Here is an 18,604-nt window from a genome sequence, read left to right on the forward strand (position 1 = left end):
CATCACCCTTGCTCCGATGACCGTTGCTCCAACCACGGTTGCTTTTCCTGCACTTTTAACCGTTTGAATTACTTTGGACGTTTCCAACGGAGGAGGAACTTTTCTACCTGTTCACGTTTCACGCTGACCCACTTTTCCCATTTGCCGGCTCGCATCGCCCATCACTGAAAAAAAAAGGCTTTAGAAAAGGTTGGGTGATAATGGCTAAAGCTTTGCCTTCTTTAAATTTAACTGTTCGGTTAATTAACTTTGCCTTTTTTTTTCTCTTCTCTTCTTTTTTTTCGCTGTGAATTTGCTTCCGTTCCGCAGTTTACAGAAAGTTGGATTAAAAAAAAAAAAAAAAAAAAAAAAAAAAAAGGTACTCGCGATACTGAAAAGTAGCGCTTTATGATGATCTGCGCTTTCTGCGTTCATCCCTCTTCCGCCTTTCCATCTGAAATGCATTTTTCTGGCAGCCGCGAACTCCTCTTTATTTAATTTTTTTTTTTTTATCACCTCGGTGTACTAGCCGGGGGGGAGTATGCATGCCCTCCATATGCCACGCGTATGCAAACCGCCACCGTAATTTCCTACACGAACGCCTACGGGTAATACGGGTAAAACTTACTGCATGGCGATATACGTGGTAGAGAACACTACACTTTTTTTTTTTTTTCTTTTTTTTTTTTTTTGTTGTTGTTTCACATTTGGAATTCTTTATTATTATATTATATTATATTATTTGATTTTTTTTATTTTTATTTTTTTTTTTTTCAACTTCACTGGAACGTAGCATACGGGAAGATCTATTTAAAAAAGTCACCACATTAAGAGGAAATAATTTTGACGCAGACTGGGAAAGGCGGTTCCTCACGCGTCGGCTACTGCTATAATCCGTTTTGGAACTCAAGTGGATCACACGCATTCGCAAATATTATTTGGTCTAGTTTTACGGGCTTATTATATGTAGCATGCCTTTACCCATGTTGTGTGCATGACGAAACCCTTCTGAGTACACTTCTCAAGTAACAACAACTTTCCATGGTAAGGAAGGTCCCATTAACGAATAAAATAAGATATAAATTCCCATGTTTTTAGGGGCCATATTTGAAAAAAAAAAAAAAAGAAAAAAATTTTCCTTATATTTGGCTTCTCCTTTTTGTTGATCGGCTTCATGAGAAGATCATCCATTTGAGAGAAACTTTCCGTTCTTTTCCACACGCCTGCTAATTTGGTCAGTTTGCAGTTTTCCCCCTTTACAATTTCTCCACGTTGGAAAGTCCAAAAAAAAAAAAAAAAAAAAAAAAAAAATACAAAACAAAACAAAACAAAACAAAACAACAGAGGGTATAATTTCTTTTCACCTTTTGAAAATTAAAAGTGTTTTCACATTGGGGAATGCCATAACGTTTGTTTTACCTTTTTTTCTCCCCAAGAAAACACACACACAAAAAAAATAAAAAAAAAAAATAAAATAAAATAAAAAAATAAAAAAAAAAAATAAAAAATAAAATAATAATAAATAAAAAAGGATCCACCATAATAGTAAGGAAAATGAACTTCATTAAGGAAGAAGAAAAGGACAAGTTCGTGGAGGGACACGGATTGAAGCTACTGTACCTCAAGTCGAGCAAGGAAAAGGAATACGAATTACACATGGAGGTTTGCCAAGCCATTGTAGAAGATTGTCCTATGTTAGAAGTGTACGTGGTTAGTCCAAAGGAAGAAAACAACGAAAACGGAGTATTTGAATTTTATCAGAATGGCCAGATCATAAAAAAATTTGCCAACTGCAATGTCTCAACGGTTACATCCTTCATTAGGAAGTATATTCAAAGAGGAGGCTCCTCCATGGAGGCTACTCAAAGTGGGGAATGCAACTCCACAGAAAAATCAGATACGGTGAAAAAAATAGAGCAATTAATAACGAACAACAAAATCATCCTCTTCATGAAGGGAAGTAAAACATTTCCTCAATGCAAATTCAGTAATGCAGTTGTGTTTATGCTAAATAGTTGTAAGATAAAGTACACTACCTTCGATATTCTACAAGACCAAGACGTACGTAATGAATTGAAGGTTTATTCTAATTGGCCCACATACCCGCAGTTGTACATCAACAAGGAATTGATTGGCGGCCACGACATTATTAAGAGCATGTACGACAGTGGCGATCTGCGGGAAGTGATTCCGGAAGACTGCTTCGAGGAATGACTTACACATCGTCCAAAAACCTTCCAAATAGTACAATAATTTCCCATCTTTTCCCAGTTACTTCCCATAGCGCAGGGTATGCACTTCACTGATAGCGTGCTACACGAGATGTAGAAAATTACCAATGCGCGAAGACCCCTTAAGGGGATGGGACACTATGTGGGTGGTTAACAAAAGTCGTTCTTTTTCTACCCCCCTTTGTCAGTTATCATCCTAAGATGATTTAGGCTTCACGGAGCTGAAATTCTCCCCTTTCCTGTCTAACCGGTGACAATTTTTTCTTTTTTCTTTTTTTTTTTTTTTTTTTTTCTTTTTTCTCTTTTCTTTTTTGAATTGTGTCTACCTCCCTACGGTGCTTCTCACACGAGGATACTTCCACGTGGCAACACCCAAAGAACTTAACTCTGTAAACAGGTTTGTCACTTCTGTGGGTATTCCCCAATTTCCTTTTCTCCACACCATCGTTGGAGTGATAACTTTGTCGCTCTGATTTTTATCCCTCTCGCGGGCGCTCTCCCCTAAAAGAAGGTTCCCTTTTAAAAAAACGTGCTCTAATACAGCGAACTCTTTGGAATACAAAGGCCCACACTTATTATGCGGGGCCTGTTCCCAATGGGTCTTCTCACTAATCACAGAAGTGATAACAATGTATATATAATGTGAGTGTTGCATTCAGTGGAATTTTGTCCAGTGGTTGACAAATGGGCCAATGTGAAGGTGCGCGCGGTGGTGCGCGTTCTTTCCATAGTTACGTGGAAACCGGTTTTTGCGTAAAGCACAATACAGAATAGTATATAATAGTGCAGTACAGTATAGAATCGTGTAGTACAACGTAGAGGCAACTGTGAGGAAACGCACAACTGCTCATGCAGCCGAACAGTTACAATTTTAACAAGGAAACGCACAGTTACAGGAGAGACCCAGCGAAGTTATGCACCACATGGTAACATACAGCAATAATATGAGCTACAAAAATTAACAACAATATGAGCTGCATGTGATCGATCACAATGCACACATATGCACAATGGGTAAGTTGGTATGACCATATTACCCTGTTGAGTGGCCGCCCCGTTTTTAATTAATCATTCCAGGTGTATGCATCCCTCAAGCTCATGTGAGGAATAGCTTGTACACTTCCCCTAGGCGGTACCCTTTCTTCTCCTTTTTGTGTGACTTTTCTGCGATGTTGAGGTGAGGTGCGCCCGTCGGTTAAAGAAGTGGTGACACAGTTGGAGACTGAGCTGATGTAAGTGGTAAATCATTATGTGAATGACGCTGCGCTACGGGGAGGCAAAAAAAAAAAAAAAAAAAAAAAAAAAAACAGTTGCCTTGATCATGCGTTCTTGTTTAGGAAGTCAAATCCGAGGGCCTAAAAAAAGGATGAAAATGAAAATACACCACATGTGGCACAATATCTCTGCGTGCACTCGCACAGACCATCTACCTTGCGAGTATTATGTCACACTTGGGTGCTACCCACATTACCTTTTTGCCAAGGTGGGCAATCAAACAGTTCGGGCACATCTTGGACGTATATTCTCGCTTCGACACGGATTGGCAAAAAGGGCAGCTCACGGTTTCTTCATTTGGCTTGATCCTCGTTAAGCTGACGCTACATACTCTCATGTTATCTGTGTGGGTGATGAGAACGGGGATATGAAGATATGGTTAATTGGTCAATATGCTTTTATCATACTGTTGAGGAGTGCACGGAAACGAAGGTAACTGCTTTGAAAGGGGGTATTTTTATTTATTTATTTTTTTTCATCCTTACGGTAGTCGTTGGGGTCGTAGTCAATGTTGTATTGTTCCGTGCTCTTCTGCTCGCACATGAGCAGTATTTTCTTCGCCTTAACGATTTCCTCCTCGGAGCCTTTGATGCTCTCGTAGTTCCCGTTTATTAGCCGTTTGGCGAACTGCACAGAAGAAGGGGTGGGGGGGTATTGGTGTTATGATGACATGGGGATGACGCAGCGATGATCGTAGTGGCGATGCAAAGGTTGCCCAGGGAGGGGGGGAGGGGGGGTCAAGGAACAGACAGGGGGGATGTGATGATTTCCCGCCACATGGTTCGTGTCTCACCGATCCAGCCGTCACGTAGTTCTGCGCCTTCCAAGCAAGACCCATGCCTCTCCTTAGGACTAGGTACAAATGCGAGTTCTGCATAGGGCAACAAGTAAAGTAAGCCATCAACTCTAAGCTCCTCCTTGGATCCTCCGTAGCAGTGGTATTTCTTTCCTCTTCTAATCTCATGGCTAAAATGTAGCTAGTACACATATGTAAGTATTCATTCATTTCTCTGTCTTTATCTCCAGGGGTTATAAATATCATGTGGTACAGGCTGCTTCTGAAGAGATCCAAAGCACTGCAAAACTTCCCCAAGGTAACTAATTTGTGTGCCTTTTTAATTTGGTTGAAAAGAAAGTGTTCATTGATGTATACGTTCGTATTTGTTGCATCCTCATTGCTGTTTATAGGAATCTTCATCGGAGCGAAATTGGGCATGGGTGTCAGATAAGCATATGTCGAAATGTATACATTTTTTATAATTGTTTTTAAGGGCTTCATATCAACGATACCATATTTTTTTGAAATTAAGTCAAGTGCGCTCTTTATATTTCCCGTCCTTATGTGGTCCATGATTCTTCCATACTTTTTTGCCATAATTTCGTAAAGGTTGTCTACGCGCTCGATTTTGGTACTACCCGTAGGAGTAGCTGCACTCTTGCTCAGAATGTCTTTGTGGTCTTCCAGGTCCAGGTCGATGTTTATGATATCCTCGTCGTTGACCTCGTCCTTCCACACGTCGTCTGCTTCCGATGCGTTGCTTCGTTGGTCTGCACGGTAGGGGAGGGAGGGGATAAAGAAGTCATAAAGTTGGGAAGTAGCCAAAATGGGAAGTGGCCAATCTGGGAAGTGGCCAATCTGGGAAGTGGCCAATCTGGGAAGTAGCCAAAATGGAAAGTAGCCAAAATGGGAAGTGGCCTGCTCCTTACCTGACTTGACAGGACCTTTTTTCTTTGACCACTGGGGTGCGGATGCACTTGGGTCGTCTCTCGGCTGAAACGTCTTCTCGAGGTTGATGACAGGCCAGTTGTAGGATCCATTCCACGCGGAGGGGATTCCCCACTTGGGTGGAGCATCCTTTAGGCTGGGACCGTTCTGTGCTTCTTTTCCCACACGCATTTGTTCTGTTGATTCCTCCGTCGATGTGTTTTTCTTTTGCGCTGCGTTCGGGTCAATCCTCACAATGGGTATCGGGGGGCACAAATAGAAAGACTTCTCGGGGCAATAGCTGCACTCATTTATATCAAAGTCTAAATTCTTCTCTGACAGATTTATGGGAATGTCGTAAAGTTGGGAGCACGCCCAAGCTAAGTTCACCTGGTTCTGCTGAACAAATATATTTATCCTCTGTTGTATGTCTCCCAAATATAATGAATTCAGGAACATAGAGATTAGGTCTGCCCGTATGATGGAAATAGTTTGCATTTTTTTTAGTTTTTCAATATTCCCACTGAAAAGGTACAGAAAAGAGAGCTTGTCGTAGGCCTTCATTCTCAACAGGGCATATTCTGCAATGTCATAACTTCCCAGTAATAATGCATGAACACTTAGGAGGTTCCAGATATGTTTTTTGTTGATTTTTTTAGCTGCTTTCAGAGCATTATTTAGATGTCCCAACTGAATGGAGAGATTAAAAAGTGTGTGATTGTTGTTTACCATTTGTACTGCCAAATTTGCAAAGCCCTTTTTTTTAATATATCCTATAAGGTTGTAACTAAAGTAAAGTTTTTTCTTGCCCTCATTATGGGGACCATTAGCGAAGGTGTTGCCTTTATGCTGTATGTCTAAATAATGATAGGCACTGTGTTCATCATTGTTCGCAAGGGATAACTTAAATAGATATTCCGTATCGTTCAATGGTTCACTGATCACGTCCTGTTTCCTTGTAATGTAGAATAATCTGTTGTTGTATATTTTGAAAAGGTACACAGGTTCTTCCAGACATTTGATGAGCCCCTTCTCTCCATTTATCAATATGTATTTTAAGTGACTCAATGTATTATAGATGAAGACATTTTTGTTTTCTTCATCCCAGACTCCACTTTTCACTCGTATATATTCATGCACTGTACATAGATGAACCAAATCGATGGTGGTCAGAACAACGTTGTACTTAAACACAAACGCAATGTTGTGGTCCTTAAGTATCTCCACCGAAATGATGCTGTCCGTGTGGTTCATTTCATTTAAAATCTTTTTTAGGCTTATATCATATAGATATATTTTGCTCTCCGAAAGGATGATTACCTTGTTATTATTCAGGGGGTACACTGCTTCCACCTTAAAGGGTACTTCCACCCGTTTGGAGGTGTTATCTTCTGGTATGTTTTGAATGCTAAGGAGGTAATTGCCACTTCTCTTCTCCACAAGGAGGTACTTATTTCTTGTATAAAATGCAACGGAAGAGCAGTGTTTGTTTTTTATCAAGTACTTCACACTGTCTGGGTTGAACTCTTCTGGGTTCCGCACCGCTTGAATGTTTCTTTGTGGTGATACATTTGCATTATTTCCACTAGCGCCCCTAGCCCACGACTTGAAGAAGTGTAGTGCCGAGGGCGTCGAGGGAGAGGCTGGGGGAGATGCGCTGACCGCGCGACCGGCGCCGCTACTCTCGCCAACTGTATCGCAAATGATGAGATCGAAGGAGTAATGATCCTCCTCCTTGTACACAAAAAGAAGCATCACATGTGTGGTGCAGAATTGGTTGTATAGCAACTTGTAATACCCCGACACCATCGCATTGCCATTCTTCCTGACGGGACACAAGCAGGTATGTTTATTGTTCCTAACATCATAAGCATAAATACGTTTCTCCTTTACATATAACAGGAGAGTTCCATATTTGTCGAAGGGGCATTTTTCCTTTTCGAATTTAAAAATAACCATCCCAGAATCATGACCCGAAGCTATTAAATTGGAGTTGGGTTTGAAGGACAAAATCCAAAACCGGTCATTCTCTCTCCTAAAGGTATGAATGCACGCTCGCTTGCTGATGTCCCATATACGAATGGTTCTATCTTCACTGTTGCTTAATAATAGATCATCATTGCTTTGGTGGAAAACTAAACTTGATACGTTGTTGAAATGACCCCTTAAGGTGTCTAGCTCCCAACATTTGTTATCATTATACCTCCACAATTTCACTAGCTTGTCATCTGATCCCGATGCAATGATGGGTAGACTATGATGAAAGGCACAACAGTTAACTCCCTTCTCATGACCCTCCAAAACGAATTTGCAAATTGCATCTGAAGCACCAAACATGTTATTGTTATTCTGTTGTTGTTGAAGATGCTGGAGTTGCTGATTATTCGTTACAAAGGAATGCATACCCATCTGGTTATCTCCAACTGTGCCTACCACATCTTGGTTGTAAATGCCCTTCGATAATCCATAGGGCAAATCGTTCATCACATTTTCATTCGTCAATATGACATTTTTTTCTCTCAGTAATTTTATATCCCACACGCGTAGAGTCTTATCCAAACTGCTGGAAATGATGAGATCCTGTGTCGGATGGAATTCTGCACACATTACATAATGGTTATGTCCTGTTAAAATGGCTATACAGACTCTGCTTTGCCAGTTCCATATTCTAATGGTCTGGTCATCAGATGCTGATAGAATCCATGGGTAGGTCAAATGGAACTGCACCTTCCTGATGTAGTCCAGATGACCTACCAAATTGAATACACATTTTTTTAAATGTATGTTCCACACCTTTATTAGATAATCATCTGCTCCACTGACAAAGAGGGGCTGCACGGTGTGGAAATCTATGCCCCTCACTGGCCCCTCATGCTCCTCAAACTTGTCAATAAGAATCCCGATGCGGTAGTCCCATAGCTGAATGATTCCATTGTGCAGTCCCGCAAGGATGAGGTTGATCTTCGGGTGGAAGGAGATGCTCTTCACTCTCTGGCTCTTCGTCTCGCACTTTACTAGCATCTTGGGCGGTTCTCAGATTGGTGAGCAAGCGGCAGGACAGGTCGGTAGGTGTATACGTTAGCGGGACAGGTTGCCAGGATATGTTTCAACTTCGACCGGCAATTCTCTTATCACTTCTTGCACTGTCCCTTATCGGCTTGTCACCTCTGCAGTCCGGACAACGCGGCGCACCGCACATGTACCCACGTAAACACAAATATATCACCTTGGCAGATTCAAAATCAGGAAAAGGTGCCTACCCCCCTTGTAAGGTATTGAGCGAAGCTGCACGTAGGAGAAGAAGCTCCTCTTATGGGAGGCAACTTCCTATTCCAGATGCAAACATATTTTTTTCCTTTTTTTTTTTTTTTTTACTCTCCTCGCGCAACCCGCCTCTTGGAACTCAGGAGGCTCCCCAAGGGAAAAACAAACTAAATGGAAATTTACAAAACTTAATTAGGCACGCATAAAAGGGGAAAGGAGAATACTTTACGTATGAACATAAAGGAGCAAGTATCCATTACGTATAATTGAGGAGGGGAAATTATAATGCAAAAAAAAAAAAAAAAAAAAAAAAAAAAAAAGGCAACTATTCAAGGGTGTTAAAAGGATGAGAAAGCACATGTGTCATTTACGAATGCCACGCTCCAAACTTTTTTTTTTTTTTTTGCTTCGTTTGGATGTCATATTTACTTAACCCATTAAAAACGACCTGAGGGTGGGCTCGCCCCCTTTTCCTTTTTTTTTTTGTACACGTCCCAAATGTATGCACTACGCGTCCCCAAATAGTCGATTTATTGTACCGCGAATAACTATTCGGGAATATGGGGCGGAAGATTACTTAGGGAAAAACGCAACAGAGAGAGGTGTAAGCAAAAATGAGAGTACATGTAACGCAGAAGATGCTACTTAAAAGTAATATTCCTCTTTGCCTTTTCTCCTCCAAGTGAGGTGACCCCGCGTGATGCGACAGAGTACCTTCATGTATGAACGTGTCATATGACGTGCGTCACTCTGATCCCCGCGCAGTGTATTATGGAAAATCCTTCAGAAGGAAGAACATAGTATGTGTGAACAGGGTGGCAGTCGGATGTCCCAGCAGAAAGTAATAAAAAAAAAAAAAAAAAAAAAAAAAAAAAGCAAAGTAGGGCAAAACAAAGTATGGAAAAGCTAAGTCGAATAATAAGGAGCCACGCGGTATGGGAACAACCTATTGACGGATCAAGTGAAAAGGCAAGAAAAGGGGCTGTGGCAGGCAGGAACAAAAAAAAAAAAAAAGAAAAAAAAATGAATAAATAAATGAGAAATTCCCCTCCAAGTTGGCAAAAAAAAAAAAAAAAAAAAAAAGTCTTCCCTCTCCGCCCCGATGGATAGGAAGACACCTCCTGAGGGTTTTCATTTTCTGTTCATTTGAGAAGGGACACCTATACGTGATGACAACCTCGGTGTATAACTAATGGACATGACAGTGTGGTTGGTGTGTTTTTTGTACTATACGGGAATGGAGGAAAGACAAAAGAAGGCAGTCAAAGGAGACGCCATTGCCACGATGAGTGCCATGTCCAATACAAGAGCTCCTGGAAATTTGAAGGGACCAATTTTAGGTTTAGCACATAAGTATTAACAAGGGGACCCCTCCTCCCCCCTCCCCCTATGCTAAGCGGGCAAATGGCAAATTCGTACCTTTTGAGGGGCATATCTTATGCTTCACATTAAGGAATCAGAGGAAAGTCGCCCTTTTGCACTCCATTCATTCCCACTTGTTCTACTGGGGAGAAATCTTTTTTTAAGTTTGCCCACGAGGTGTGCTCCCAAGTGTGCATGGATACAGACGTGCGGGTGGCATCATCACCCCGATTGCACTAATCTACAGAGGGAGGCTAACACATTTCGATCGTTAGCATCAGGCCCAAATGAACATAGCCACGGTGGCCACATTCGGTGATGAGAAAAAATAAATTTTTTGTGTTGGACAATTTGCGTTGACAAAAATGGGGGTAGTATCTCTCCTGACAGATGGGGGGGTAGAGCAAAAAAAGGGAAAAAGGAAAAAGAAAGAGAAAAGGAAAAAATGAAAAAAAACTCGGAAAGGAGGTGAACTTCCAAATTTGATTATTTCGAATTTTGGCTCATCAGAATCAGCTTTGATGATCACCGTGAAATGGGAACACACATCGGAGTATGGAAGAACACACGGGAGGATTACATTCGGATGGGTTATTCAACCTGCATGATGCGAGGTGAATAGCTGATTCCATGGTTTATGAAGTTTAACATGAGGGGAATGCGTAAGGAAGGCATCTAATAGACCTACACCAGTAGGTAAGAGATATTTGCCCCCTTCTCTTTTGGCATATACATCTCATGGATGAAATGGGAGGAAGTGTGCTAATCCGTTGTAAACGTGTTATGTTGGGTCTTCTGTGTTAGGTTAGGCCGGGATCACATGCCGATACAGACTAATGCAAGCGGAGAGACATGGTCTCCCCACCACGTAGCAACAACATCGCCTAGACTGTTAACCCCCTGGCGAATTCATCTAATAATTGCCCATTCCTCTTAAGGAGGGGCGACAGCTACCTCTTTCACTGCAATCCCCCTTTCGTGGGGAGTTCAGTGATGTAGAATGCGCCGACACGAACGAATGTGAAACGTAAGGAATAAGTGATATGCATACATCACTGCCTGGTCGCACGGTGGCTTATATCTACGCGTGCTGATAGCTGACGCAGGAAGTGGATCACCTGCAAAAAGTGCCACTTGTGCATTCCCCGGAGTGACCCTCTCGCGTAAGGTATGAGGTCAGTGGGTTTCTGCATTACATACCCATATTCCGATAACACCATCGGAAGAAGAACTGATTCAGCTGTATAATTCTGGAGACCATTTTTTTTTTTTTTTTTTTTTTTTTTTTTTTTTTTGGTGGGGCAACTATATACAACACGTGGAAATGCATTTTGAAGTGATACAGGGTGGCCGGGGTGCCTGGTTGGCTTTGTGGATTTTTACTTTCAAATCGGGGAAGAAGCCATAACTGGGCGAAAAGGGCAAAAGGTGCAGCGGGCAAAGTTGGTGCCCCTTACGCAGGGGGGGGAGCAGAAAATTTGTCCCCCACTGACCCGCAAAATGGAGTACAGGAAAAAAGAAAAACTGTAAAACATGAAATTTGCGATAGAATTTTTTTTTTTTTTTTTTTTTTTTTCTTTTTTCTTTTTTCTTTTTTCCGTTTTAATTGCTAAGGAAAGAAATTATCGGCGGAACGAATTTTAAGAAAAGAAGAAGCGAAAATGAGGGAAGAGGAATTTTTGTGTATGTTGCTTGAATGCTCCTTTTATAATCCCATTCATCGTTCACGCAGATATGAATATTTTCTATGCATATCAGCCTATATGCATAAATGTACTTCCTTATCTACAAGCCTGTGAGACTACATTGTATACCTTTTTAATTATCATTTTTTTTGCTTATTGTCTTAGTAACAGATTTGTAAGCTTGCTTTTTTTTTTTTTTTTTTTTTTTTTTAATCCACTATCCATTCGTTTTGTCCCTCCCCCTACATTATAGCTTGAGCACCCTGTGTTTGTGGGCGGCTGTTATTGGGATAGTCATTTGTGTGGTCACTCGTACGCCTGTGCATGCCTCTGCACAGGTGAAGATGAATATGCAACGGGGTGAAAGCACGTAGATCTGAGGTAGCGAAGGCAACTTTGTCCCGAACCTGTCCCAGCGGCAGTGAGCTTTTCTATATTGTTGTCTCAACTTGAATTTGTTTCACCTGTAGGAGGCGCTTTGCGCACATTTGTTCAAATTTTCAATTAGCATTAATCCGGTTGACGTCTCATCGCGCGGTAATCAAGGGAGACACGTTTAAAAAAAAAAAAAAAAAAAAAGAAAGTCATACCACAGCAGTACGTACATACGTACATACGTGAACACTGTGTACCGGTGAGGTGAAGTATCTGCGCCGGGGAGAGGCAGTGTGACCGGTCTTACACACGCGTTGCATTCTCGATATTCTAGTTAAAGGAGCACAGAATGAAGGCGCAGGAAATAAATGGGCAAATAATCGCCCAGGGAAACTACACCCGCAGAGCCTTCCAAGCGAACAACATCAAGATAAAAACGAAGAGTATAGTGAGTGCCATAGAAAACCTCCCACCAAAAAGCACCAACCTACTAACCCTCAATGAAAATCTAATTTCGAAAATCAGGAGTGATGGATTAGAAATAATAAAAAAGGAAGGAGAAATATTAGACGTAAATTCGAAGAATGTTTGTTACGCTTTGAAGAACGGAAAGTTTCGTTTGATTAATCAGAATGGAGTTAACACGACAAGGATAAAGCTACCGTACGATAATGAGGTAGTGTATGTATCTTTCAACAAGGAAAATGGAAAATTTTTGCTTCTCCTGGATAATAAGGGGCATTTATATATATACAATATTAATGAGTACAAGGTAGAGTTGATTCTATGTTTGAATTTTCCTCCATATCAGAAGAAATCATCTTCATGGACGACCTCTTTATCGTCTTCTAATAACTTGGGCGTTGAAAGTACATTAAAAAGTGGCCTCCCTTTAAAAGCCAGTTGGCTACCCAAGAGTGACAACTTCTTTCTAACTGGTCATAAAAACTGTTTGTACATTTGGAATATTTCTCTTCTGATTAATGCCATAGCTTCTAAGAAGAAGAAGGACGAGCTGGATGTCACTGATGATCTCGTGGCCGGGTGTGCCGTCACACTGCTCCTTGAACCTATTTTGCGTCGTTACAGCTACGTGGCTGGTAAGAAGGGCGACAATCAATCTGGTAGAAAACTGGACGACACGTTACACAACGCTGCGATCCCGGAGAAGACCATGTTAAACACCTACTGCATGAGCCTGAACGGAAAGTATCTCCTCGCGCTGGTGAACAATCACTATACAATCATTTGGCAAATACAGCGGAATAATCAGAGAATGAAGTTTACCCTTGTCGGTTTCAATTGCCTCCTCAAGGAATTGAAAAAGGTTAAAGCGATGTTGCAAACAGGGCAATCACAAAACGGGGAGGTCAAAGTGATGGACCATGCGCTGGGACACCAACCCAGTGAAGCGAACATTCAAGGTGATCAACACAGGGGAAGGTGTATCGATGTGGAAATATCTTCTGTGCATATATTGAACAGTTTTTTTCAAGCCAACGAAAGTGGTGATAACACAAACCAAAGCCCCTATTACCTGCTCGTTTTCCACAGCTCCTGCTGTATATCGGTTTTTCCGTTTAATAATAAATGTGATTCCAATGGACAAGAGACAACAGAGCGTATTGATATACTGAGGGAGAGTAGTATACAGAATATTTTTGTGGAGAGGGATAACGTGAGCATCGAAAACATTGAACTCTTTGTGGACCCCTCGGAGTTTTTTGTCTTTTTTAATATTTCCTACAGAACAGGAGGCGCAAACACATCGCACACCAACAGTAGCCTCATATTTATTCTGGAAATATTTAATAAAAAGAGACTAGACTTTAAAATACACCCCAAATTTATCCATCTACCGAATAACTCCATCTTGCCCCTCTGTTCCATCAGGTTAATCAAAACGAACGACTGCCTTAAGTTCTCCAAAGTTTTAAACGTATCAGTTTCTTCTTCGTCTTTAAATATAATTAACCTTTTTATGTTTTCCATTATTTTTAATTCGTCCAAGAAGAGTGTGAGCGTGCAATCTTTTTCTGCGCCCATTCCACTACTGATGGGGGATGTTAACGGCGCCAGTGGTGGGGAGGGCACTACGCATGGGAACTCGCAGGTGGCATTGAAGCGGGTAGACGAACAGGACAAAAAGGATACAAAACGGGTAGACGAACAGGACAGAAAGGTTACAAAACGTGGAGACGAACCGAATAATAAAGATACGAAACAGGGAGAAGTTCCCAATCCTAATGAAGGCCAAGCGACCAGTGCGAATAATGGACCTTCCCCTCCCGCAGCGCACCCTGGTGAGAAGATACAACCCCATAATATTAAAAAGGAAAATGGAGAAACTACGAGCATACAGAATAATATAGCTCATTATGAGGAATTCCTAAACGCGATAATGACCTCGGGGGTGGGAAGTAAGAACACAGGCGACGCCGTGGCAGCCAAGGCAGCCATAACAGGCGTCCCAGAAAATGTCAACGGTGGGCATCAAAGTGAAAGGGAAGTTGCTACTCTACCAAATAACAATGGAAACTCCCTTCAGCCTATGAGTAAGGAAGAAATGGCATTTTTAACTTCGCTCAAAAGAAGAGGAGTAGAAACGGGCATAACGCCCCAGGGGAAAGTAACCATAGGTACGTCTACTGTTATTCCTAGTACCAATGCAAACGTGATAGGTACGAGTGAAGGAATTCTCAATTCGAATAGTGATGCGAACCCTCACAGTGAAGGAGCATGTGTTAGCATAGGCAAGACCCTAGAGAATCTTATGGGCAAGGGTCACACGGACGAGGTATTCCATGCATCGGAAGAAGGAACTTATTCACCAAAGAAACAGTTTATCATGGGTCATCCTGAAATGGACCATCTGAATACCCTGGCGAATGAGAAACACAAAGGAGAGCAATTGCAGATGGCGTGGAAGGTGTGTGAAGGTGGAAGAGATACAGCCTTTGTGAGGGGTTCCCCTGAGGAGGGCCTAGAAAGTGTATGCAGCAATTCTTATGTGGAGGACGTCCCCCCGCAGAACACAAACCCTATTGGAGAAGTGCAAAGGAATGAACAGTTCGAAGAGTTGGATAAATTGGAAACGTTGGAAAAGATGGAAGAAGCAGAGAGCACAAAAATATTGGCTCCAATAACGTCACAGAGGAAGAGCCAAAATGAGGGTCATGCAGATGCTCTTTTTTCCTTTATGGAAGGAGGAAGGAGCGTTTCACCCCAAGGAGAAACGAACTCAGTAGATGTTGATGTAGCACTTTCCCCGCACATTAGGATTAATACAGAAATGAACGAACAGGAAGAAAAAAAAACCGTCGAACATAATAGCAACATTGACATTATAATGTCGACACATGAGGACGCACTGCGCAGGTTCATGGAGTGTGAGGACGGAGGTGAACCGAGCGAGATGGACCATTTGGAGAAGTCGGACGGGGAAAGCATTCCCAAATTGGATACTCAACATAGCGTTAAGGACGGAGAGGTAGAAGCAGAGCAGATTCCAATCGAGGAACACATGCAGCAGAACGAACCTTATGACAAGAAGGAAAACGAAGGGGGATTGAAGAAGGAGAAAAATCTGAACTCTTTTTTACACAAGTTAGGGTTTTTTAAAAGTAGTCCATCCACATGTGAGGAGACAGCGGTGGAGGAACTCGCTCGGAAAGATTCTTGCTCTATGGCACCCACAGGAATAAGCAACAACAACGAGGGAGTTCTCTTGAACGAGCGGAAAGATGAGAAAGAGAAGGAAAAACAACTGGAGGTATCATCATACAAAGGTGAGAACAAGTCAGACGAATGTAGCGAGTTATGTGAGACTCGTGGGATGGAAGGCTTGGTTTTGGACCCCACGGAAGGAGGAAGTCTCCTGGTAGATAAGGAAACCAAGTTGATGGTGAAAAAAGGAGAAAGTGAAACAGTCGGATTGAACAAATGCTCTAATAATGAACGAGAAGGGGAGAACGCTAAGGAAGCCTTATGTAACAACACCCCGTCAGATCCAACTGTGGAGGGAGAAAGAGGAAAGATATCAGATGACTTGCTCAAACAGATGTGTAGAGAGATATGCAAAAAGGTTAGCGACAAAATGGCAGATATGATATACAATGAAATTGCAACCTCTGGAATGGCAAACCTGACGGAGAAAGCGACTACTCAGGGGCAAAAGAAGGAGAGCCATTTGGAAGGAACCATCAATCCAGGAGGAGAAATGTCATACAAAGAAATGGCAGACATGATTAAAAATTATGACAAGAGGATGAATGAAATGATGGAAGAAATAACCATCCTCAGGAATGGAAATAAAAATATGAATGGGAAAATTCTTTCCATTGGCACGACAGTGGGAAAAATTTATGATGCGATAAAAGGGGGGGCTCCCCAAAGCGGTGGTGTGAATAGTGGCAATTGCGTGAGCGTACATGGAATGTACTATCGTGGACAGAAGGCCAACGGATATGATGGCAAGGTGGAGAAGCTGATAAGCGAAATGAACTCTTTTAAGAAAGCCATGTATAGTGAGACGAGCAAATTGTCTGAAACGTTATCGTCCATGTCGGAAGACTTGAAGAGCGCCTTCACGAAATCGATAAAAGGGAATAACGAACAACTAAAGAAGTGGGCACTGGACAATGTGAGGCACGGTCGCAGGGATGAAGAGGGGCATCATATGGGCATCACCACGGAAAACGGAGTAGACAACGACGTAGATCACGATAGGGCCACAAAACAAGAAGGAAAAAAAAGCACAAATGCTCCTTTAACCAAAGACATGGCTGACTTCTTTAACAGTGCGCATCAGAACGCTGTGAAGAAAATTATGCCCTCAGTTATCTCATCGGAGATTCAAATTCAGTTCGCCAAAAGTGTAATCCCTGGAATGAGAGAAGCATACAACACGGGTTTCCAGTCAATGAAGGAGTCACTAAACTCGTTGCTAGCGGAAAACAAGCAATGGATAAGTAAAGAATTATGTACCATAGAGAAGGCAGTGTTGTGTGAGAAGGCTGAGGGAGGAAAAAGTGAAGACACGCTAATTTCCATTAGCAACAAACTTGAGGAACTGCAGAACGAAATGAAGCTTTTCACGTTTAATATGTATAAGCAGATTTCATACCTGCGGGATGATATTAACGGAATTGGGAAGGAGCGCATGATGGAGGTGTCCGAAGGGGCGGGACTCTCCCATGCGATGTTGCGTGCGGAAGGGGAAGATGCCCGTGAGGAGGAGGAAGTCAGCTCCGGAGCGGAGGAGGAGATGGACCAACGGGTCGATCAAAACGGGGAGAACGACTACCTGAATGATTATCGAAGTGATTACCAAAATGAGCAAATAAATGATCCCACTGGGGCAAGGGAGTACGGGCATCCAAACCAGAGGATCATAGATGATAACCAAAATAGAAGTAGCAGCTCCATCGTGGAGTTAAAACAAGAAGAGGATTACCCCTCCAAGACACGCAACGAAACTTCCGACATCCTCATCAAAGGTAGAATTAACCACTTACTGAGTGAGCGAGAACTGAACCAAGCATTCACATTAGCTCTCTCTATAGATATCGAAAGGAATACCAATGCGCACTGGCTTCTTCAGTTGTGCCACAGATTCAACGTGAAGCATGTCCTCAAAGACAAGTTGTCTCTAACACAACCAGTACTACTAGGTATAAGTAAAATATTATGTGAATCCCTTGTGAAGACATCAAACTTAACAATGGAGGATGCAGACTTCAGGATGAAATGGGTTCAGGAATGTTTGCAAGAGTTGGACGTAAACCATTCTGACTTAGTAAAAACGAACTCATATATTTTTCTAAAAAATATGCTAAATAATATTTCAGCGTTTAGCTACCTTGTGGGAAAGGAAATTGGAAAATTAAACGACTGCGTTGTAAATTTGGCAAACCTTGACTTAAACAAAAGGATACTTTTAAATGAAGATCCTCAGTTAGGAGGTAAGAAGATGTCGAACAGGTCGGGCACAGAGGAGACAGAGGCATTAGCCAGTAGAAACCTGTACTTGGGTTCTCCACAGAAGTATTATTTGCACAACAAAAACATGCTCGTGGCACTGCAGGAGAGACTCATGCTTATTAGGAAATTACTAAAAAGGTACGTGATGGGGGCGGAACCCAAGGGGTGAAGCAAATACGCCTCGTCTTTCTTTTTCTCTACATGTGTGTGTGTGGGTGTGGGTGAAAACTTCGCCTCGCCGGAATAATCCACTGGGATATACAGATGGAACACTCCGGTGGCCCACTCTTATCGCATCACCTTGCAATCATCACTGAGTATATATCATCGTTACGTGCTTTACATAACTTTTTTATTGACACCTTCTTTTCTCCCTCTCCCACAGTATTATCGGAAGCCTGGGCGCCAACGAAGATTCCCCCATGTAGAGCAAGTGGTGTGCCGAAGCTGTATCAAAGTACCTCATACCTACCGAGTACGAAGAGACACCATTTGTTATGTTTAGTTGCGACAAATGGAAAATAGACCCGGAGATGTACAAAGGGAAAGGACTAAAGGAAAAAAAAGCAAGAAGCTCGTTTTGATGAATGCAAGGACAGCCATAAGGAAGTGCAGACTGTGGAAGGTGGATAAATACTAATTTTCAGTGCATGCGTGAGTTGTTACATGCATTGTTTTGTTCCATGGGGAGCACGTCACACCGTACTGCAGATTCGTCCAATTGTTTAACAGTGCAATGCGACTCT

At 42.0% G+C, this 18,604-nt stretch overlaps 3 protein-coding genes across 3 annotated transcripts; 2 read left to right on the forward strand and 1 right to left on the reverse strand.

Moving 5' to 3' along the window:
* Positions 1-1,533: 1,533 nt before the first annotated feature.
* On the forward strand, positions 1,534-2,193 carry PKNH_1143400 (glutaredoxin-like protein; the record flags this gene model as incomplete). The annotated part of the gene is made up of 1 exon (XM_002261570.1): positions 1,534-2,193. The coding sequence occupies one exon, from the start codon at positions 1,534-1,536 to the stop codon at positions 2,191-2,193; it is 660 nt and encodes a 219-aa protein (XP_002261606.1).
* A 1,336-nt stretch (positions 2,194-3,529) lies between these two features.
* PKNH_1143500 (coatomer alpha subunit, putative) lies at positions 3,530-8,211 on the reverse strand (the record flags this gene model as incomplete). The annotated part of the gene is made up of 5 exons (XM_039114160.1): positions 3,530-3,565; positions 3,682-3,827; positions 3,971-4,112; positions 4,279-5,033; positions 5,193-8,211. The coding sequence occupies 5 exons, from the start codon at positions 8,209-8,211 to the stop codon at positions 3,530-3,532; spliced, it is 4,098 nt and encodes a 1,365-aa protein (XP_038969778.1).
* Positions 8,212-12,225: 4,014 nt separating this feature from the next.
* On the forward strand, positions 12,226-18,286 carry PKNH_1143600 (conserved Plasmodium protein, unknown function; the record flags this gene model as incomplete). Its single annotated transcript, XM_039114161.1, has 2 exons — positions 12,226-17,996; positions 18,244-18,286. The coding sequence occupies 2 exons, from the start codon at positions 12,226-12,228 to the stop codon at positions 18,284-18,286; spliced, it is 5,814 nt and encodes a 1,937-aa protein (XP_038969779.1).
* Between the last annotated feature and the right edge of the window lie 318 nt (positions 18,287-18,604).

This window comes from Plasmodium knowlesi (genome assembly GCF_000006355.2).
Source record: "Plasmodium knowlesi strain H genome assembly, chromosome: 11".
Lineage (NCBI taxonomy): Eukaryota > Apicomplexa > Aconoidasida > Haemosporida > Plasmodiidae > Plasmodium > Plasmodium knowlesi.